This window comes from Physcomitrium patens, chromosome 5, assembly GCF_059467195.1.
Source record: "Physcomitrium patens ecotype Gransden chromosome 5, ASM5946719v1, whole genome shotgun sequence".
Lineage (NCBI taxonomy): Eukaryota > Viridiplantae > Streptophyta > Bryopsida > Funariales > Funariaceae > Physcomitrium > Physcomitrium patens.
In genome coordinates, this window is record NC_143414.1 from 2,130,646 (window position 1) to 2,154,473 (window position 23,828).

The following is a 23,828-nucleotide window of genomic DNA, read 5'->3' on the forward strand; positions in this document are numbered from 1 at the left end:
CCTCCCCCCACAAATAATTCAAACACAATCCATGCAACTCATATCAGAAAACACTTCATGCTTGCATGGTTACAAGGGAGCCCCATTTATATTTATTCTTAGTTACATGACAAAGAAGAATGCTAGAGATAGTAGCAAAAATGCAAGTGGTCCAAAGGGGAGTAACACACACACACACATATATATATATATATATATATAAATATAAAGTACATGTTTAATTGTACAACAAATATTTAAGCACATGGTAGTTTTTTTTTTTTTTTTTTTTTTTTAAATACCACGGATAAAAGCCAAAGTCTAAGAATTCATCCAATTTCCGATTTTCCATCCAAAAGTATTCATCCACACATGCCAATGTGGCAAGGGAGCTGACGTGGATGGCCCTTATGAGGGTGGAGAAGGGTCGTCCAATTTTGCTCCAATCATGACCCTTCTTGTTCTATTGGGGGCATTGTTTCGATAAGAGTAGTGAAGCATGATGTGAAGCTTCTTCAGTATTACTTTTTAATAATACTTTTTTCTTTTATAATATATTTTATTGGTCAATTTTTGTGATTTGGATTATCTGAAAAGACACCCTTTTTAATGTTATAGGTGGATTTGACCTTTCATCTACTTTTTACCTTTTTTATATTGATTTGATTTTGCAAATTTTCCTTTAGTCATTTTTATTTATTTTGAAATATTGCTTTTATGATTGGACAAGTTTTTTAAAGAGGCATAATGTTAGTATAGAAATTCTTTTCTAGAGGTTGAAAGTTGCTCTTTCCAATTGAAGATTGTTGTAAAAAGAAGAATATTTTTAATTAAAAAAAAAAAAACAAAAACAAAAACAAAGTGGTGAAAGAACAATAGTCAAAAATCTTTATATAAGCATATTTCAACAATTCTAAATTTTACATATGATTTAATACATAAATAGATGTTTATGAAACCATTAAGTAAGACTTGCCTTTATAATGAAGCATCTTATGACAATAAAAAGTTTTACATAGTTATAAAAATAAAAATACACTAATCTGTTTATAGACATCAATGAACAATTTCCAAGCATTCATGTCCAAAGTTTGAAAAACTACAAATGTTGTTTTTTGAAAGATTGTTTAGATTTTATCATTTTTTTTGGTATACATATCTAAATATATAACTAAATATACATTATTTTTCTTACATAAATCTACCTAAAAGAATTTATTTTTATATGTATTTTAAATACATCAATTAATATAATAAATTTCAAACTTCTTCATAAAAATTTGTTAGTTATCTGCTTTGAATATATATATATATCTATATATATATCTATATATATATTCAAGATTAAAAATGGTAATGCGTGTATAGGTATCAAGGACCAAAATTTCAAAGAACTAAAAAATCAATAAATTCTCATATCATTCAAACAAACTAAAAAATCATTCAAAGATGGTATAATATTAAATTAGAATAGCTATTGCCAAAGACAAGAAGACTAGAAAGTCTAGAAATAAGACTAAGGATTAGAAAGGCATTAACAAGAGTAAAGAATGCTTCATTTTTACCTCCATATATATTCTCTAACTAAGAGCTATGTAGCAACATTCTACAGGACTTTCAGTACGTGTCCAATTTGTAAGACATATGTCTTAACTTGCAAGGCAAGTTTCCTATATGAGTACCACATCATTAGCTTATACCACAAGCTATTGTCATGGACCAAAAATACAAACAAGAAATCTAAACAAGAAGTTCAAGAAGAAATGACAAGAACTAGATTATCAGATGAGTACAAGAGCAACGCCAAGAGAATTGAGCTAGAGCTTCAAGAGATGTGTTGTCGAGATTGAAGAACTCTTCAGCCTCGACTCCTATATATACTACTGGCCTATGGTTCTAAAGAAGCGCATCAAGAAGCTTCCCAAGAACTATGAAGCTTCTCGAGCAACTACCCAAGAGTTAGGAAGCTTCTCAAGTAACTTCCTAGAATCTACTAGAATATTCTAAGAATCTTCTGGAGCTTTCTAAAGGAATCTTTAGGGAATATTTAAAGAATCTTTAGGGAATCTTTGAAGAATATTCTAAGAGAATATTTAAGGAATCTTCTGGAAGTTTCTAGAGACTTCTTTCTAGAAGGTTCTAGAAACTAGTCTCTAGAAAGGTCTAAGGACTATGTTCCTAACATCACCTCCTCCTTTAGCTTCGAGGTCTCCGAGAAGCAATGTTATCGTCAGTCAATACCAACGCAAGAAAATGAAGATCTGTCGCATAACCTCTGCTATGAACTCCAATTGTTGTTTACGAGGCAAGTGATTCAATGGTCCTTGAAGCCAACAGTAGTGGCCTACGCCTTCAACTTCTGACCAAGCATGAACCTCCGTGTCTTCATTGTGAAATTGTCCTGCAAACACTCCTTCTGGCTGACCATTGTAGGCAGGCTCGACCTCAAATACAATCACCAGCGATCTGTTGCTCAAAATCCTTCGACGTCGTCGTGGTGTAGGCGGTTCTTCATCTCGCGGTCATCTTCGTGAGCTAGTTGCTTGAGATGACATGACAAGTGTAGTATCTTGGCTATCCATATTCAAAGGCTAAAACAATAAGAACAAACTTGGGCTACTAACAAAGTTCTACGCTATCTTGGAGAGAATGACTACATCAACTATGGATTTTGGTGGTGCTCTCTCCTCTTTTTTGTTTTCTGGATGAGCAAGCTTTAGTAAGAAGCTATCGTCGAACCGGCTTGGATTTCTCAGGATATCGTCGATGAAACTCCTGTACCTTTTGCGACGCATTCGCGAGATTTTCGGCCGGCTCCCATGTTCGTTCATTAATATCGTAACCGCTCCAATGCACAAAGTATTCTAATTTACCCCATCTTTGCCGTGAATCCAGGACCTTTTCCACCTCGTATTCTTCGTGGTTCTCTATTTCTATGCTAGGTGGTGGACATTGTACTCTTCCAGGAAAAGACGATTCTCGATAAGGCTCCAACAAAGAAACATGAAAGACAAGATGTACCTTCATAGTAGCTGGTAACCCCAGACGATACGCTACAGGATTGATCTGCTTCTGGATAACAAATGGTCCCAATCTCCGATAGTCCAATTTGTCACATGGCCGCTTGGTCTTAATATTTTGTCGAAGCAGCTAAACTTTGTCTCCAATCGTGAATTTAGGTGCCTGATTCCGAAATTTGTCCGCGGACGCCTTGTAAGATTCTTGGGCAGTTTGCAATTGAAGCTTCAATGTAGTTTGAAGCTGCGAAAGCTCCTTCACCAATCCTTCAGCTGCCGGATTGTTAATCGTTGACGAACTCCATAAGTCAAGCTTCGGATAGTATCCATAATTGGAAAAGAATGGCGTTTGTTGAGTTGACGCATGAAGGATGTTGTTATATGCGAACTCGGCTAGCGGTAGATATGCGACCCAATCATCTTGTTGATAGTTGATGGTGCAACGTAAATATTGCTCTAAAACTTGATTCATCCGTTCTGTTTGGCCGTCTGTTTGAGGATGAAATGCCGAAGAAAGCTTGATATCCACCTTCAATATCTCAAAAAGAGATTTCTAAAACTTTGACACAAACTGGGTTCCTCGATCCGATACGATATCATCTGGTAGACCATGATATCGATACACATTATCAAGAAAGAGTCTTGCTGTGTCTTCGCTTGACGATGTCTTCTTGCAAGGGACAAAATGTGCCATCTTTGTAAGCCGATCTACGACAACAAAAATGTTGTCAAATGAATTCGATGGTGGTAGATCCGTAATAAAGTCCATGGAAACCGAAGACCATGGTCGGCGCAGAATAGGCAATGGCTGTAGAAGTCCATAAGGCCGATGTCGAGGATTTTTGGATCTTGAACAAATGTCTTAAGATACAACAAAATCTTTCACATCCTTCCACATTTGAGGCCACCAGAAATCGCGGGAAATAAGTTCCAAGGTCTTATTGAATCCAAAATGTCCCGCAGCTGGAAAGTCATGACGAGATTGAAGAACTCGGAGTCGTGTTGGCCCTTTTGGGATATACAACCGCTCTTCGAAATATACTAGATCTCCTTCCATCTTGAATTTATCATCACTAGCATGTTGCTTGATATCAAGGGCTAGAGAATCTTCAATGGTTGCGGCCCGTACCTGGTCGAGGAAGTCAGCATCAATTGGTACAATAGCTGCGTTGAGCCGAAATTTCTCTGGCTTCAACAATGTCATGCACTGTTGATCAAATGCTGCATCTCCAGCCTTTGGCGCGAGATATGATCTCCTTGATAATGCATCGGACAACCCTTGTTGCTTCCCAGGCCGATAAGTAATAACAAAGTCGAACCTGGATAGCGACATACTCCACCAAGCTTGACGCAGATTCAAAACCCGAGCCGACATAAAATACTCCAAATTCTTGTGATCCGTATATACGGTCACTGGATGTGCAGTTCCTTCGAGAAAGTGGTGCCACTCTTGGAAAGAATCTACTATAACAAGGAGTTCCTTATCGTGGATCTCATAGTTGATCTCAGCAGCAGAGAATTTTCGAGAATAGAACGCAACTGGATGGAGCTTCTCATCTACGCCCATCTATGAAAGTACAGCTCCCAAAGCAAAATCCGAAGCATCTATCTCCAAATAAAAGGCCTTTGTAAAGTCCGGATGTACTAAGATTGGAGCTGTAGTAAATACCATCTTCAAATCTTGAAATGCTCTTTTTGCGATAGGTCCCCATTCGAGCTTGTCCTTACACGTTAACCGAGTGAGGGGGGCAACAATTTGAGAATAATTCTTGATGAAGATCCGATAGTAGTTAGCAAATCCAAGAAAACATTGTACGTCCCTAACCGTCTTCGGAACTTTCCAAGACATGATTGCTTCCACCTTCTTTGGATCCATCTTCAAGCCTTCCGTAGTCGCGATGAATCCCAAAAACTCCATCTCAGTTTGGTGAAATAAGCACTTCTCCAATTTGGCATAGAGTCCTCACTCCCGTAGTTTTTTGAGTACCAGACGAACGTGCTTCTCATGTTCTTCCTCGTTCTTAGAAAATATCAAAATATCATCTAGATAGATGACAACAAAATCGTCTAGATGCTCTCGAAAGATGTCATTCATCATGTGTTGAAAGACCGCTGGAATATTAGTAAGACCAAATGGCATGACATTGTATTCAAAATGGCCATACCTTGTTCGGAATGCTGTCTTCCATTCATCTCCTTCCTTAATTCGCACAAGGTTGTAAGCTCCTCTTAGGTCAATCTTTGTAAAGATCCTTGCACGCCCAAGTTGTTCTAGAAGACCAGAGATCAAAGGCAATGGATAGCGATTCTTTTTTGTCACCTTGTTGAGATCTCGATAGTCCACGCACATCCGTAGTGAGCCATCCTTCTTCTTCACAAATAAGATTGGTGCCCCAACTGGCGACTTCGAATGACGGATGAAGTTCTTGGCTAGATTCTTGTCAATGTACTTCCGCAACTCAGTCAACTCCGTCTGCGACAAATTGTAGATTGGTCCAAAAGGTGGTTGTGCTCCTTCTTGCAATTCAATGGCACAGTCATAGGGTCGATGCTCTGGCAGCATATCAGCATTCTTCTTTTCAAAGACATCTTTGAATTCTTCATACTGCTTTGGAATAACCAAAGTCGGAGTTGCATCTTCTCGAGTCGGAGTTGCGAAGACGACAAGAGGTGTATTTTGCTTGGCTTCCTTCATGAAAGCCCTTGCACCTATAAACAAGGATTTATTTCTAGACATTGTCTTGGCAGATTCCACTTTCAAGGAGTTTGTTGGAAATGTCACTTTCCGCAACTTCCAATCTATCAATGGATTATATCTATCAAGCCAAGATAGTCCCAAAATGATAGGACATGAAGGGGTCTTGATAACATTAAACACAATATTGCTCTCATGGTTTTTAAGACGTACCTTCAATGGTTTAGTTTCATGGATAACATTGCCTGAAGACAATGGTCGTCCGTCTATGACTTCTACATGGACAGGCTTAAGTTTCTTTACAAGAGAAATATTGTGAAGCTTGACAAACTCTTCATCTATAAAGCAAGCGGATGCACCCGAGTCTAATAAAGCATCGACTTGTAGTTCTTGAATACTCAGATGTAAAGGTACCATAAAACAATCTGAAGGTTGAGCTGAGAGAAAGGGACCTTGATTAATTTTGGATGTTGAGATGTCCAGCCGCACGGTCCCTATTGTGGCTGGGCGTCCTTGTTTTCCTGCATGCTTGTACTCCTGAGTCTTGTTGTTTGAGGCTTCTGTTTCTTCCGACAATCTACAGCTTTATGGCCCGCTTCTCCGCAATATAAACACAAGTTTTGTTCAAACCGTCGCTTCCTTTCCTCAGCTGTGAGGGGTTTGAAACGTACCGCATCAATTTACATGGGTTCAGGATCTGTAGAGTGATTCTCTGGACCTTTTGAAAATGTAGCAAATGCTCCATCATTTCTCCAGCCTGATCGTCTTTCTTGTCGTAATTCAAAGAGGCGGTTGTCACAAATAATTGCCTGAGATATAAGTTCTTCTAAAGTATCCGCCTTAGGCATGGTGATCAATAAGTTCTTGACATCATCTCTCAGTCCATATCGAAATCGTGTCATGAATGCCTTATCATTCCAATCAAGATCACATGTAAGATGTTGAAATTCTGCAGCATAGATTGCAGCAGAACGTGATCCTTGTCGCAGATTTTGTATCTTTCTTTCAGCCACTCTTTCTCAATCGCTATCTCCAAACGCAGCAGTAAGTCTCTCTATAAAAGCCTCTAGGTCGTACAATATTGGAGAATCCTTCTCCAATAGTGGAGCAAACCAAGAGCGAGCATTTCCTGATAGAAGAGTACCTATGAAAGCAACCTGGGTAAATCCATTCGGATAACGAGAAGGGTATAGGCGTAGGTAAAGCCGTACTTGTTGCACAAAACCTCGGAAGTTGGCTCTTGTTTCGTCAAACTTATCTGGCATACTCGCTTTTGGTTCTTTCGTACTAATCCTTGAAGTATCCATAGGGGTCGTATGTGACACATGTCTTGCTTCTCTCAGTCGAATAATCTCTTGTTGTAGGCTATGAATTTCGCGTCTAGCTTCTTCGGTCACTAGATCAATTTGAGGTTCTTTACTTGGATTGCGAAGAAATGCAATCTCCTTTCGTACACTATTCATAAGAGCTTGAAGATCTGCAAGAGTTGCCACTCTATTGTCTACTTGTGGAGATGCACTGTCTATGACCTGGTCTACTTCCATATTTAGAGAATAGATGGATTAAAATTTTGAAAGAAGAAGAAATTGCTAAGTCTCTTGGAAAAAATTGTAGCACTACTTGTCACTAAAACCTACTTGGAGAAAAGAAAAAAAACACTAAACGATTTCAGTTTTAGAGGAGGGTAATCCGCAACCTCTAAAAATGCCTCAATGCTTTCGAGAAGAGGGGTAATCCGCACTCTATCAAGAAGGCAAAGCTCTGAAATCGATGTTAACAGTCTTTTTTACTAGCTATGCTAAACAAAAAGAAGGAATTAATATCAGTCCAAGAGAGGGTAATCCGCAACCCTTAGAACGCTCAAGTATCTCCAAGGAAAGGGGTAGTCCACTCTCTGCCTCAAAGAACTAAGCTCTGATATTGTGATTGAGAAAATATCAGTTTAGAGGAAGGTAATCCGCAACCCCTAAAGCGCTAGAATACCTTCAAGAAGAGGGGTAATCTGCTCTCAAACAAGAAGGATTCAGCTCTGATATTAAGATAAAGGTAGTCTCGACAAACTGTCACGGACCAAAAATACAAACAAGAAATCTAAACAAGAAGTTCAAGAAGAAATGACAAGAACTAGATTATCAGATGAGTACAAGAGCAACGCCAAGAGAATTGAGCTAGAGCTTCAAGAGATGTGTTGTCGAGATTGAAGAACTCTTCAGCCTCGACTCCTATATATACTACTGGCCTATGGTTCTAAGGAAGCGCATCAAGAAGCTTCCCAAGAACTATGAAGCTTCTCGAGCAACTACCCAAGAGCTAGGAAGCTTCTCAAGTAACTTCCTAGAATCTACTAGAATATTCTAAGAATCTTTTGGAGCCTTCTAAGAGAATCTTTAGGGAATATTCAAAGAATCTTTAGGGAATCTTTGAAGAATATTCTAAAAAAATATTCAAGGAATCTTCTGGAAGTTTCTAGAGACTTCTTTCTAGAAGGTTCTAGAAACTAGTCTCTAGAAAGGTCTAAGAACTATGTCCCTAACAGCTATCCACACATGCAATACATGACTAACTTGTTGTCTAAGTTTTTAATCTATAAATCAACTATAAACATGTATAAAGTCAAATATGCACCTACGAATTTTTTAAGAAGCTTTTCCACAAAATAATATTAAATTTATCTACATTTACTTTCTATTTAATACTTCTTCTTTACGTAAATATGTATGTCCGTAACAATAGGTGCAATTAACTATATTTGATTTCAGCATGTGGTGTTTAGGTACAAAGTAGGATTTAAATTTGAACAAATTATCATGACCTTTTTATAGAAATGACATTAAAATTTCTTTGTAAATTATATTTTTGATTTGATTTGATTTGATTTTTTTTTTTTTTTTTGGTTTGTTTGTTTGTTTCTTTGTTTTCTAAATTGGATTATTGTTTTATTTTAAATAGATTTCATATTATATTCAAAATTATTCTTAAATATTTTTGGATCTTATTTTTTAAAATTAAAGAGTAAGTGTGATTTTATTAATGAAAAATTGTTATTAATATCAATATTATTGTGAATATGACTAATATCATCATCATTGTCTTACATGTTATTATTTTCATAATTGAGATGATTCATTTTGAATGTTTGCTAATTATCAGAATGCAGATGCGTTACAACAATGATCATAGAAACGTATTCTTCTCGTGAAAGCAAACAAAATTTAAGTTAAGAGGAACTCATTTTTCAAACAGTTAAGATGGTGTTGCAAAAGATGGTGATGTGTTTTCCTTGGTTGATGGGCCTTCACAAAAACTTATTCAACAGAAAAGCATTATAATTTCACACCAAACAATAAAAGTCCCGCATTAACTGTTATTTTCCATTACATCGAAGAATTTATAGACTTGAATGAAGTATGAGTAAGGTTTTTGACATTCTCCCCGAGTTAGATTTTAGTGGCAATACGTTAATTATAAGGTTTACTTTGAATAAAAAGATGAAGTTTAATACACGTCTGATCAGAAGAGAGCTGTGAAAAGCCTTAACAGGGATAACCTGGGTCCTGCAAGGGTAAATTCCTCCACTGCTTGAGGCAGAAGAAGTGACAACACTAAAGCCATAGGGGAGCCTGAAAACGGTGAATTGAAAAAATGTCGATATAAAAGAACTTCATGCATAACTCATGGTACAAGAGTGTCACTTCAATACAAGAACAGGAGCGACCATTCTAGCTCTTATCTTGCATGGCCACACCATTCTCAAGGATACAAAAGTTAGATTACTACTAATCTGGCTACGGTAGCGGATTGCAATGTTCTCAATCAGGTGATTACTTCTGATTATTTACATCAAATTTTTGTTCTTTTGCGAGCTAATTTAAGTTTAACCAGCAAAAGGGAGTATTTATCTCTACCTATGCTGGAAGTTTAAGAATTTGATGCCAAGGACGAACACTCCTGCAAATAGAATAGCAAAGACAGGCATCATGAGGGCGACAACAGGTAGGAAGTCATGGTAGTAGTCAAAGTAAGATTCGAGGAATTTTTTCACCATCTGTTTGTTGGTGTCGTCTCCAAGAACCATGGTATAGGTTTCCAAGTCCCCGAATTGTGAGGTGATCAAGCCGTAGATTGTCCATGACACTGGACATATCCAACAATACCACGCCCACCAATCTGGAATTTTCTGCATGATCCAAAACAGAAACTATGATAAGAACCCACCCTCACTCAAATAAGGTGCAAAACTTGATCAGTTCAAAACTTGAGTTGCGACAGACTGTTTTGGTTGCAATAGAGAATTTGCACTGGATCAGCACTCTTGATGCATTACTCTAACAGTAAAGAACACATGTTAACAACCCAAGGGTGCGTACCGGTTTGGGGATGAGGAAACCGGAGAAGAGGTTGAAGAAAGAGTAGAAGAAGGAGGCCACAATGGACGCGATCTCTGTGTTGGGAGTTAGTGCCACCATCATCATCCCGTAGTAGGTAAAGCAGATGAACATGAAGAACATGTAATAGCAGTACCAGAAAAACTTCAACCCCGTCCACTCAAAATTGATCATGGAATATGTGATAAGCCCGTAAACTAGCGTCTGAACCATCACATATGGTATTTCGATCGCCACTTGAGCTAAAGCGTACGGGATGGCCGAGTACATCCCCGCAGCACGCTCTCTATAAAATACCGTGCGCTCAATTCCGACCATGGGTTGCACTGTTCCACAGTTGTTGATCCCAAGGAACAGAACTGCCCCATACAAGGCCCCCATGACTGTGAATAAGTCTTGTGAGGTGCTCCTGCAGTGAGCGAGATGAAACGTTAGACTTTATTACATTGAATTTGCACCTTGGGTCAAAATGCGATTCCTTGAAAGGAAGATGAGACGTACGTTTTCTGACCGAGGTCCCAGAATATGCTGCCGAAGAGAATAGCAGTGACGGCGGAAAAACAGAAACGAACACAATTGTAGTCTGGGGTGCGCCAGTACGTCAGCTTCTGTTTCCACAAACATGATGTGAGCTGCGTGAAGAAAGGCTGCGAGTATTTAGTCGGGAAGTGGAGATCACGAGTTCCGTGTGTTAGCGATTTCAGTTGAGTCACGAGTGCCTTGTTCCTCCTGCCGCGACAAGAATCTCAGTATCCTCAGTAACGCTCTTGATTTCAATTCACGATAGATATTCAACTGGTTCACATTACTCTCTTGACTTCGTGGCGAGTGACTTTTGAAGCACTACAATGTGGTTACAGACTGAACTTCATCAACCATAACAACCAGACCAAATTGTGATGCAATATTCCTCAACATCTGATGAATGCAATAGCCAACATTCAACTTTATAGCATAACACACTTACATAAAAACAGCCGAATTTTGGTAGATCTCTGCAAAGTCAACCTGCAATTGCTTCTCCATGTCCGTAGAACTGACTTCCAGCATCCACGTTGCTGGATTGTAGCCTTCTTTGATCTTGGGTACCCCAGGAACAGCCTGTAATACGCACAATTGTGAGATGAAGAGTTATTCATATTTCTTCATGAAATCCTTTATGTTTTTTGGCAAATTGAATGCACTCGTTTCAATCAGCCATAGCAATACTTCAGAGCTTACCTCAAAATACTCAACCACCTTGTGAGAGCGAGGTCCCAAAGGTCCCATGTAAATGACTTGTCCACCTCGTTTCATCAACAATAGCTGCACAATCAATTCACATAATCAGATCACTAAACAGTTCGCAAATCCAATTACTTAATTTTCACTCACATTGTCCCGAACCCTTAACTTGGCGCCAGATCCTGCAGCTTTGAAGGTAATGATCGAAGTACCTCATCAAAAGCTTCAAAGATGTCGATACTGGGTTGATGTATTGTGCACACCACTGTGCGGCCCGTGTCCACTGTATTCCGAACTGTACGCATGACTATGGCAGCTGCACGAGCATCTAACCCACTCGTTGGCTCGTCCATGAAAATTATGGAGGGATTGGATACCAACTCCACAGCAATAGTCAACCGCTTTCTCTGTTCGGTTGAGAGACCTGTGGAGCCTGGAAGTCCCACAAGTGCATCTTGCAGCGGCATCAATTCCACCAATTCCATGACCTCTTCCGCAAAATTCTGTGTATCATTCAGACGACAAGTTATTCAACTGATGCACGACATCTGATGTCATCCTGGTATGCATTTCTATAGTATTCTATTCGAAGCATTGATTGCTAAACAAAAGCAGCCATTTTCAAAGCAATCTTGTTCTTTCCTTCGACGATATCATGCGTTATGTGAAAGAAAATGATGCAGATAGGGAGGAGGTCAGGTTCTTTGAACTTCCTCATGCCTGTGCATGAACATATTAATTCGTTAATACAAGACGGGAACAAGGAGCCATATTAATGAATGCGTTTCGGAAAGAAGAGATTTTATGTACCATCTTCATGGCGGGAGTGCAGTCAGAAGATAGCCGCAACCAAGCCGAATAGATGAGGGACTCGCGGACAGTGACTTGGGGAGAATGAATGTCCACTTGCTCACAATACCCTGCAATTCGAGCAAACGTCTCTTGTTTTTTAGGATATCCATTAATTCGGATGTCACCCTCAATGTAGCCCCCCGTCTTACGCCCTGCCAGTACGTCCATGAGTGTCGTCTTCCCGGCTCCGCTGACCCCCACAAGAGCCGTTAGTACGCCTGGGCGGCAAGCTCCTGTGATCCCACGGAGCAGCTGTAGCCGGTCTTCTGGCACTCCATGGCTCTTCATTTCCTGCATGAAAAAACACATGTCCTCAGTCGTCTATCCACACAAAAGTTGAAGACTTTCGTATTGCTTTCATAAATTACGGTAGCAACCAGAATTTGAGATGGATTAAACTTGGCATTGAAGACTCACAGGAGGCATGTCGACGTAGTACGTGAGATCTTCGAAAGAGATGGACAGGGGTAGAAATGGTAAAATCATGCCACGCTTCTGTTCCATTGCCGCGATTTCAAGAGTTGCCTCGAGAGCAGTGCCAAGAGAAGCTTCAGCTTGATCTAATGCTCGGGTTTTTCTATCTTTCATTCCTTGAGCATCCCCTCTTGATGCAATGTTATGATTCGCAAGGTTAAGCCACATGTTTCGTTCATCTGCAAGGAAATTCACTTAGGACTTGGCTAGATTACAATAAATGTGTAATGAATTAAGTATTTCCAAAGGACACAAACTAGAGAAGCTCAATGAGAAATTCAGATCAGTCTGGTAGAGAAATACTTGACTAAGACTTACCATCTTCAGCTCTCGACTTTAGCTCGGATCGAGGTTTGAATCTTGCTGGGTATGCGGACACGCCTTTGGTTGTTTTATCCATAATTTTGGACGACGCAGTGTTTTCATTTTTCTCTGATAGTGCTTCCTCAGACATAAATGCTTGGGGCTTTCCCAATGCTGTTTGAAAAATCAAATCAAAATAAAATCTGATTAAATTTCATCTAGTTGACATGTTTCATATTGGTAAAACAATTTGACGCAGGAATGCACTTATTTCAACCATTCATGTCCACATTTTTGTTAATTGCAGTTAAAGTGTACGATAGAATATTACGTTTCATCAAACTAAGTGCGATTGTGAAGCCAATATTAAAGAGGATGGCGAATCCGAAGAGAACTCCAACGTCTATCCAGTACCAGTAATTCTCGGTAAAAATTCCACGACTGATCAAAACCAACTCTCCCAAAGTATGATTCTGGTTATGGACAACCTGCAGGGAAACAACACAGAAAAGCGATGAGATTGAGGACACCTGAAACCGGCTCAGTTAGCAATATCCCAGATCACGAGGAAGAAGAAAAATAAGAATGCGTGTGTGTTAAAAAGGAGAAATAAAATAGAAAGCAAATTTAGTTTCGACAATTTAAGGGAATTTTCTTCTTCTCTGATGGTGATGGCACTCCACCTTGCTCCACCGGGGCGCAAGCATCTCGTTGATACTAATGGCGTTCTCAGCGTAGGCAAGTGGGGAAATCCAGTAGCCCCAGATCCACCAGCTCTTGATGGCTGGCCGTGGGATGATATACCCTCCCAACATAAACACGATTAGCAACAGAAATGAACCTCCAGTGTATGCCATAATCATCGTCTTGCACACGGCTCCAATAAGTCGGAAGAGCCCGGATGACATCTGGTGCACCGAAAATAATAACAGAAGTTGCTTGAAGAATCTGCACCACCAATTTCAGTTCCTCAAACTTGTCAGGTTCAGAAATAGTATGCACTTTTCAATTACAACACCATACCAGCAATTTTGGAAGAAATTGTATTTGAACACCAGTGCTGAATAACAATTGATATGAGGACTGCCCAATTTTTGGTTGAAATGAAAACCTTGAGGCTTCCGGAGCGTAACCGGTAACATAGTAAGTCATGACAGTCCAGATTGAAGACTCAACTGCTGACATGGGAATGCTCAGCACAAAACTGGGCAGTGAAAAGGCCCAGGCGGGATAAAAGAGAAGATCACGTTGCTTGAAAAATACGGGGAGACGGAAGATGGTCATGGAAAGCTCCCCGAATCCATTGAACATGATGCTCACAACTGTGAAGAATAGAGAACCAAGGTATATTGTCCCATCTGCTACTGTGTCCTGGTGTAGCTTTGTGCGGAAAAAAACCGTCATGCTCACAGCTGCCATGATAGCTAGCTGCAACACCAACAAATGCAAATTAGTTTCACGATCTTAATCAGAACTAAATCCTTTCATATGTTTATGTTTGAGGGCAATTCGGGAGAGAGGTAAAAAAACCTGTGTAGTTTTGAAGATGTAAACAAAAGCATCTCGCTTCATCAAGAGGACTTCTTTCGCGAATGTAGCTTTGAAAATCTCTGTCTTGGTGACGGTATACTTCTCGTGGGTTAAGGCTGCCCTGTGACTTCGATGTTTGGGGTAGGGATGCGCCAGCTCCATCTTCAGGGATGCTCCAACGTGGAATTTCTTGAACTTTGCTTCAAAGTTTGAGACAGATACATAGCGGTATGGGCGCCGTTTATTCATCCAATACTGCTCCTGATCCTTCTTCGACGTTACCTGAGATCCAGAGACACCACATTGTAAGCCTGAAATCGCAAGATAATTTTTTTACACTTGGTCCTCGGAATGTAAATCAAATTTTTGAATCTGTTGAATGATTTTTAAGTTGAGATTGTACCTCTTGGAGAAAATCAGCCACACCTTTGCGTTCAGGGCACTTGAACCCGCAGCTTTCAAAGAACTCCAAGACGTTCTCTCGAGGGCCATTGTACACAATTTGGCCTTCTGAGAGAAGAATGACGTCATCAAAAAGCTCAAAAGTCTCCGGAGCGGGTTGTAGAAGAGACATTAGCACCGTGCTCGACATGACGTGTGCAAACTGCCGCAAGCTCTTCACGATTTGGAATGTTGTTGAGCTGTCAAGTCCTGTTGAAATTTCGTCCATGAACATTGCCCGAGTCGGACCAACAATCATCTCTCCTGCAAAATTGAGGCTTATCATTAGGATCAGTACACGAGGTAGCAGCTTTCCTGCAGACAATATAAGTCTGAAATCCATATTTGGAGTTGCAATTTAAATCTATACCTGTGGTAACTCGTTTTTTCTGACCCCCTGAGATCCCCCTGCGCATGTCATCACCAACCAAGGTGTCCGCGCATACGTCAAGTCCTAGAATCTGCAACATCCACAGCAGATCGAAGCATTTATTCACATTGAACCATTCATATATTTCATCACCGAGTTTTCTAAATTCTATTGATCGTAATCGATCAGCAAAAACTCAACTGATCAAGTTCATAGAAATTGTTGGCTCTAGTTTGCACCACTGACCTTTAGGGTATAGTCTGTTGCAAGACTGCTCTCTACTCCTGATATAGCTGTTGCCTGCGTTTTCAGCGACAAATAAATCAACGAGAAGCACATCACAAATTTTTCAATGTCTTTCAAATCAAGAAAGAGGAACTCAATATTATGTGGCCAATCTCAATTCAATCGGTCAGAGAGATATAAATGACTGCTAATACACTAGAGGACTGCAAGCTTCAACCCACCTTCATGAAAAGATCCACATCGGCTTCAGGAAATATTCCTGCTTGCTTTTCTCTCCTTGCAAGCTCGGAAAGTAGCTCTATAATTAAAATTCACAAAGACAACTTGTTAAAACACAGCCTTTAATTTTCGAAGTGGAGGACTGAATTGTACGAAGTTCAAAAGAACAGGATTATCCGTGGAGTGAGCGGTTAAATAATTTACCGTATCGAGTGCCGGTGCCTTGGCAACGAGCTGAGAAGTCCAGAGTCTCGCGCACAGTCATTTGTGCAACATGTAAGTCGGTCTGGCTAATGTACACCGCAGTCTTTTGGGGTACGAATTCATCCAGATTGTGTCCGTTGTATGTTACAGTGCCCTGAACCTGGGTTAATCCACCCGAAATAGCCATTAATCCTTGAAGCTTACAACCAGGTGAAATCCAGCACCTGCACGATCACTAGATCGTACTTTAACCTCCTGATATTTCCGGCATTGGTTTTCACAACAATCCAGAGAAATGGTAATTTTGCAGGGTTTGGGGATAGAAGTTCGAAGTAGGTGCTAACCTTCAAATCTTTGTCAAGTTTGCCTGCAAGCGCTAGCAATAAAGTTGTCTTTCCAGAACCTGGTGGACCGAGTAACAGAGTCATCCTGCAATTGAAAGCACCAATTCCAGAATGTAAGTTTATGTTTCTAGAGCTAATTTTCCCATCAACGCAGCATCGTTACCAGTGGCTATTGATTGTCAAAAACTGCTCGATCCAACCAAATACTGAATCAGACATACCTTTGAGGCTTGACTATGCCATTCACATTGTTCAATATGTTGTGAACAGTTTTCTTCGACGTCGATATCCTGATCAAATTCAAACATCGCTGCAAAACATAGGAGGGGGAGACGTTAGCGTGCTGTTTCCTGAGATTGTTGATCTTGATAAATTTTAAAACATCTATCCAAAGTTTGATTTATTCGCGTTTTCTTGTCGAGGAGGATTTCATTATTTCGTTCTAGCATCACATGAATTGCAGAATTGCTAAGGAATGTCAACATGAATCACTCGCCTCAATGAAGTTCCGAGCAGAGTTCCAAAGGGAGGGCAACGCACGACTGCCCACATAGCAGGTCGCATCCACGGTCAAATTCTCGTACCTCACCTCGATTGTCGGAAGTTCAATGCCCACACTGCCATGACCGCCAAACCATGACAACGCAATCAATGAGAACATGACTCCAAAACAGAAGCCCAAAAGCTCTATCTAGTCACTTTGCAAGTGACCTGGGCATTCCGAAGCAAAGCCCTCAGACCACCAACATAAATCACACTTGTCTCTGAAAGTCTCCAAGAACTTCGGGGTAATATTCTTGCTATAAACCCCGCGAGGTAAAGTGGGTCCGGCCTTAGACACTCCATGCAGATTTTCTTTATGATCAAAACCAAACCCAGAGGCCATGAGATTAATCAATACAACGACGGTGTCACATTGGTACTCATCTTATCGAGTAGTTGTCGTATTGATATCTATAGGACAACTACTCCATACGAGGTCTGACGAAGCCCACAGTTCTGTGCGAAGGAATATGACACAGCCCTTGCAAACTCTCTCCTCACAATCTTACAACTCATTGATTCATGGACTCATAGCCTCGTACACAGGCAAAGATTGGTTAGCGCTGCATGTTTTTTAACCTAATGACAGGTAATTGATACCCGCGCAGCCTGACTGAGTAGGGTATGCACAACCCACAAGAGTGACAAATGAAACATGGAAACCGAGCTCCAAAACTCACAACACATGATCAATCACAATACTTAACCATGGAAAACAATAAGAAACGTGAATTTACGTTTTTACATACGTAGGGGTAATAGCTTGTCTATCGAATTGTAAGATTCAGGTCCCTCAAGAAAATTGAGACAGGTTTGAAGGAGTATGGTTCATGGGGCGGAGGATTGGTGAGCTGCAGCTTACTTGTTGATCCGCTTGCGAAGCTTGAGCAAGAATTTCTCGTTGTCTTCCTCAATCACCTTGAGCAAGTTGTCTATCAAGAGCTGACGCTCGAGAGGCCCAATCTTTGCGACGTCCACCTGGTCGATCCTTCCAGGGCCTTTGTGGATCATGGCGGTGCGTAGGCGCCGCACTGTGGGCAGCCTCTCCATGGCAGCCCACTTGAGCGCCTCCTCGTCATTCATTTCGTCTCCTCGGTCGGACATGCGTGATGATCCGAATACATTGTGCTGATCGGAACCTACGCTCCAGGAGAGGTTCCGCAAACTCCCACTCCGTGCGAAGGAGCCTCGGGCGCTGCCCCAAATGGGCAGCTCCGTCACTTCCGACATAAACCTTTCTGGCATTGTCATGTTATGTTCGCGACGTATCTTCGTATATCTCGCTCTGCTGTTGGGATTAAATCCCACCCACTTTTCACATACTTGGGAGAATTATGGCCCCTTTCTTCATGACGATCGCATCATGTTCAGGACTAAGTTATTGTTCCTTCACTAATGCACCAAGGTTCCTTTTCAAACCTGTGCGATCTGCACGAACAGTCACGAAGCGGAACTGGTAAGCAAGGAAGTCACAAGAGAAGGATTCACGTCACTTCCTGGTCACAGATAGATCGAAACAGCAGCGCCCACTCTCTACGAAACAGCCCTAAGAACTCCGCACGACCGACCGTCTCCGTCAAGATTACGCACCAATCACCACGTTCATTACCATTTTGCAAGTCTTAGGAGACTTCATCGACTCATGCACGAGAATGCGCTCGAGGTCTATGAGTGCATAAAACCAACAGGGTGCGATTCGACTTCGTACTTGTCACTCGACTGCTCATCACCTACGCCCAGACCTAAGGACTAACACACGCTTTGTGACGCAGTCTATGAGGGATCAATCAATTGCGACGAGGAGCTCTCTACTTTCTCAAAAGAATCTCCAAGGAGTAAATGCAAGGCAGACAGCTACATTCCAGTCCCCTCACAAGGAGATACATCTTATTTATTCATGGAAAGATGCTGCCATGAACAACGTCACGCACATTGATGCCGCATACCTGACGACTTTCGGGATCACTGAACGAGGTTGCGTCGTTGGAATCCGTGCCTCGCTGCCTGGGAGTGAATCTCGCCAAAGTATTGCAAGAGCCAAACTCTTTCCAACTGTTTCAATTCAGCTGCTGCATACGATCATTTGTGTAGTCACCACCGCAAGCTGCTGCTGCTGCATGTTATTCTGGCTGCTCGCTTCGAACTGGGTAGACCAGGCCGGAAATTATACTTTCATTAAAGACTCTACATGGACTTTTAAAGGCTGGGGGAGCTGTAATTAATACGAAGTATCTACCCTTCCAAATTTTGAGCGTCTCAAGGTTCCAGTGGTGCCTCACAAAAGTGCTCTCCGCTTGGATTCAATTGATCGAGGGTCAGCACCGTCAACAACTACCGTGACCCCACCTCCCACCCGTTCCGTGGACCCTAGAAATCCTGACACACGGGCATTGTCTCACCAAAAGCACCATCGAACTTCACTAAAAATGCCTCATCCCTAAAACACTCATCTTGTAGTGTTGGGAGAAAACCCACCTTCTCTTAAAAGGCCATCAAAAATGGTGTGCAATTGCTTCCACGAGTGTGCAACCGCTGATAATTTTTTTGGTTATCAATTGAAAAAGGCGACTGAACTGGCGATCTATGATTGTGGGTCAATCGTTGCAGACTTGCTTTTGCTTTGGCAAACATGGATCAATAGCGGTGCATCATTTTTGAGTTGTTATTGCTTCTACTTCTTCGTCAGCAGCAATGTAAACACAAAATGTTTTGCCGATGCACCTGGTTTTGGCTTCTACCATACTCCACGGAATTGTGGCACCTCCGAAACTGAACAAAGGCTTTTTTCACCAAGTTTTCGAAAGGAAGCCTTACATTGTCTGACTCATCAAATCTGAGACTTATCGATGTTCGAAGTCTAGTTAAATACCTACTAAAACTCTGTTTAAGTCAACTTGCAGGATCAATTTTGCTGCTCGAGTGGGATTGTGCAGCTCCCTGTCGTTGTCATGACCATCAAGAATGACATGACTTCAAAATGTGCGTGAGTGAAGGTACCATGATATTTTTGTTGCCCACCAGGCTTTTACGTCACCCCCTGCTAATTGAGCCCTAAGCAACCTTGAATTTACCCTCACCATGATCACTAAGCTCTTTCAGAATGATGAAGAGTGCACAGGTTTTTCAAATGCTTACTGCCGACCAAAAAGAATGCTCTCCTACCTACAATCCACAATCCATCACTTGCATGGCCACCTCGCTCCACCTACACAAGTGACAAACATAAGCGCTTTGCATCTTTTCTATGCTACCTTTTATAATCATCTATTTAAGTCCTTTTCAACTTCAGGTGGATCAGATTGTATCTGTAGTCACACACAGTGATGTAGGCTTGGTGAGTTCTGTGGTGCCCTTTTAGTACCTACCACATCTTCCACGGCGGCCCGACTATTCGTACTGACCAAAACCTCTTTCATTTTCTATGAACAAGGTTATTCAATAAAAACAACCATTATTCCAGTGAAACTCTCCTACACATATTCTGTACCTCCATTTCTTTGATTTCTTCTTTTGAACTTTCTGTCATGTTTTGAACACATATATGTTTCAGTATTTTAACTTACTCTTCGAGTATTGTATCCGTTACGAGGACGGAAGAGGACAGTATCTAGCATTTTGAGGGGGGAAATTTCGGTTGGGGATGCACTGTTTGTTGCCCCTCCCGTTATTAATACGACAGCGGTGACGAGAGGAACTAACTGCCTGGCACCGCAGACTTCCTAGTCAAGCCCCCCTTCATTATCCTGAGGACCAGGTGACTAGAAGCTACACCCACCCACAAACCAAAAAGCTCAAGATGGGACGGACCCTTGCAGCTGGAAAAAATCCTTTTCTCTTTAGCCCCTTTGTTGGTTGGCAAAGCAAATGAAGTCATAAAACTTCACAGCAACTCGCCACCCACCCCAACATGACCTCTCCCTTCCACACCCACTTACAAAGAAAGAGAAAGAAAGACTGCAATTCCATGTGAATGTTGACTTTGGCGAAACCCCCCATTTGGTGATGAAGCATTCCCCGTGGATCACCGGAAACCCCGCAAGTCTCGCCACTCAACCCTCATGATTTGCAGAGTAAGAGAAAGGAGAGTTATGGCAGGAAAGAGAGTGAGGAAGAAATTTACATATATATATATATATATATATTTATATATGTCACACACACACACACAGTATTGCATTAGAAAGGGTAATAGAAAGTCACTCCCTCGGAAGGCTCACTTTGTCGCTGGGTGTATCGACACCATTCAATCACTCAACGCGCAGTAGGTGGTTTTTACGACGGTGACGGTGATACAACGTAGCCGCCCCAACCCTCATAAAAACAAAAGGAAAAACTTAGGGAGCCAAAATAATAATAATAAAAACAATAATAAAATAAGGGGAACACCGAACAACAGGGACTGGAGCCAAGTGAAAAAGAATGTCACTCATAGCCCCACATTTTGCCTGGTAGCGTTATCAACACCAGGTTAAAATCACGCCATTCCCAGGAACCCCCTTCCAGTTTTATTACTTTTTTTATGACGGAATCAAATGCGTCAATTATGTGGAGTAGCAGTAGGAGAGTAAAAGGAATCAACTCTCTCAATGCTTTTAGAACACATTTTTACAACCTCATAGTTATCAACCATATTCAATACAACTATTCATCATTACTTTAAAGAACTTTTTTTTGAAGTCATTTACTATGTTTTTATATAAGATAGTTTAAAAAAATTATCAATTTTATCTAAATTAAGGGTGTGTTTAGACTTTAAAGATTGTGTTTCAAAAGCATTATTAATGTCCTTTTCTTTGTAAAAAAAAAAGTTGTGATGCAGAAGCCTTGTCTTTCAAAGATAGTTTAAATTTATAACATGGACCAAATTATTTTTATTATGATTCTAAATTTAAAAACTTAAATTTTAATTTTAAAATTTTATAAAAAATTAAAATTATAATAGATTTTAAGAATAAATAAAATTTAAAAACTTGAATTTTAATTTTAAAAGTTATAGTCCTCTACTAATAAATAAACCTCAATTTTTTTTTTCTTTCTTTCTTGAAAGCTACTACTTTTGTAATAGTACTAAAAACACAAAGATATAAGCCAATATAATTAAAATAAAAAGAAATTTATGAAAATAAACATGTTTGCATGTTTAATAATCTATGTAAAAAGCAAATTATAATATGGTAATACGTTCAAAATTTTCTTTAAAAATTTAGCGAAAATATATCCTTCTTATCTTTAAAAATTAAAGAAAATAGCATATTGACTTTAATTTAATATTTTAATATCTATTAGATGAATATTATATTGAATCTTTATATATTAGAAACTATAATGTAAATAATTAAATGTCTTTAATTCTTATATAGTATTTTTTTATTGAAAATCTAAGAAGCCTCAACCTGTACAATTTTGAAATTAAACAAATACATCTTTTACCTAATTTTAATATCAGTTTGTGGTTCTTTATTTTTATACTTTATTAGTTTTGTATTTAAGTCTTTTGTTTGTATATAATTTAAATATTATAAATGTTTTAAGATATTAATATGATAAGGAATCAAAATCGTTTATTATATTAGTATTACATACACAAAATCGTTTGATTTTATTAAAATTTCTCTATAATACTAATATAATAAAATTTCTCTATTGTTATTAACAGTAAAACATTTTAGGGTAAATTTACAATAAATTATTCCCAAAATAAACTTAATAAGAATTTTAAAGTAAATAAAATATTTACATAAAATTTATTATGAGTTTCTTTAAATTTTTAATCAATAAAATAAACCAAAAAATACCATTGGCCATTACACACAAATATTTTACTATAAATTTATTCTAAAACTTTTCAATGTAAGTAAGAGTTTTATTATGTGTATGCAAGGGTGTGTGGCATGGAGAGGAGGAGGATGTCCACACAATAAAATAAAATAAAAAGGGTTTGGTATATAAAAATGTTTGGCATTTTTATAGGATTTGCTATAGTTAAACTAATTATATATATTGAACAACCAATTGGTTTTCTAGTCTATTCTCTTAATACTTTTCAATTTTTATCACACTTTTTAAGACCATCTTCATTTACTTTTTATATATGTTGCATAAAAATTATAGTTTAAAACATTCTTTAGTATTATATATGAAATATCAAAAATTATGTGCACCATTGATCTTTGTTTTTTATATTAAACTGTCTCAAATTGATATAGTTATAATTAATATAATATCATTTGTATTTAGTTTAATTAAAAGAACAAGATTTATTTCAAAATTTTGAAATAAAAAGTGAAAAACATTCATCTTGTTGCTGTTTATTTTTAAAACATATTTAAACGAGTTTAATTTAAAACATTGATAAAATTCTAATTTGGTGGTATTAAAAATAGTTAAACTTGTATCAAAGTATTCAATTTATTTCTTGATCAAATTTATGCAATATATTTCATTAGATTATATTTATGTTTATTTACATTATATATAAATTCTTGACAATTTTTTAAATTTAATCATTCATAGTGCCAATATTGAATAACGATGTAATTTGTCTTTACCACCATAGTTAAAAATTAAAACTACATGCTTTCTTTGATATAGACGAATTTTTAGAGAATACGGTTGGTAGATAATGTGAATAAAGAATTTTAGGTTGTTGAAGAAAATAGTCTAAATTAATAGAAAAGAAAAAAAATAGATGATTTGTTAAAAAAACTAAAATTAAAAATGTCAAATCTTGAAAAGATTCATGCAGTCAAAAAAATTTCCAACATTTAAAAAACACTATTTAATAATTATTTTAAAAAATTTAACCTTGATATTGCACCCAAAAAAATTAAAAATTAAAAATCACTCAGATTCATTTTATTTGTGTCAAAAATCAAAATTGAATGCACCTCTACAAAGTTGATATTTTTCTTATTTCAGTCAATACTCTTGTCAATGTGGCTTATGTTAAGACGATTAGTGACATTATATTATGGCAAAAATATCTTGTTAATAAAAAAAATT

General features: G+C 38.9%; 1 protein-coding gene across 1 annotated transcript; it reads right to left on the reverse strand.

Moving 5' to 3' along the window:
- Positions 1-9,317: 9,317 nt before the first annotated feature.
- On the reverse strand, positions 9,318-20,786 carry LOC112282319 (ABC transporter G family member 29). Its single transcript, XM_024519771.3, has 23 exons — positions 18,773-20,786; positions 17,689-18,254; positions 16,780-16,900; positions 16,505-16,593; positions 16,284-16,368; positions 15,940-16,099; positions 15,738-15,814; positions 15,517-15,570; positions 15,271-15,361; positions 14,863-15,164; positions 14,460-14,741; positions 14,041-14,357; positions 13,613-13,877; positions 13,261-13,417; positions 12,945-13,103; positions 12,570-12,805; positions 12,111-12,443; positions 11,513-11,803; positions 11,298-11,381; positions 11,044-11,177; positions 10,578-10,805; positions 10,059-10,485; positions 9,318-9,868 (listed from the first exon to the last, which is right to left on the reverse strand). The coding sequence occupies exons 2-23, from the start codon at positions 18,075-18,077 to the stop codon at positions 9,593-9,595; spliced, it is 4,557 nt and encodes a 1,518-aa protein (XP_024375539.1). The 5' UTR covers positions 18,078-18,254; positions 18,773-20,786; the 3' UTR covers positions 9,318-9,592.
- Between the last annotated feature and the right edge of the window lie 3,042 nt (positions 20,787-23,828).

Excerpts from the sequence above, each read along its gene's own strand:
- LOC112282319 (XM_024519771.3), bottom strand. The coding sequence starts at position 18,077 with ATGACAATGCCAGAAAGGTTTATGTCGGAAGTGACGGAGCTGCCCATT. Across the intron at positions 16,369-16,504 it reads GGCATAGTCAAGCCTCAAAG|GATGACTCTGTTACTCGGTC; the intron begins GTATGTCTGATT and ends TTTCAATTGCAG. Across the intron at positions 13,418-13,612 it reads TTGCGCCCCGGTGGAGCAAG|GTTGTCCATAACCAGAATCA; the intron begins GTGGAGTGCCAT and ends GTTTCCCTGCAG.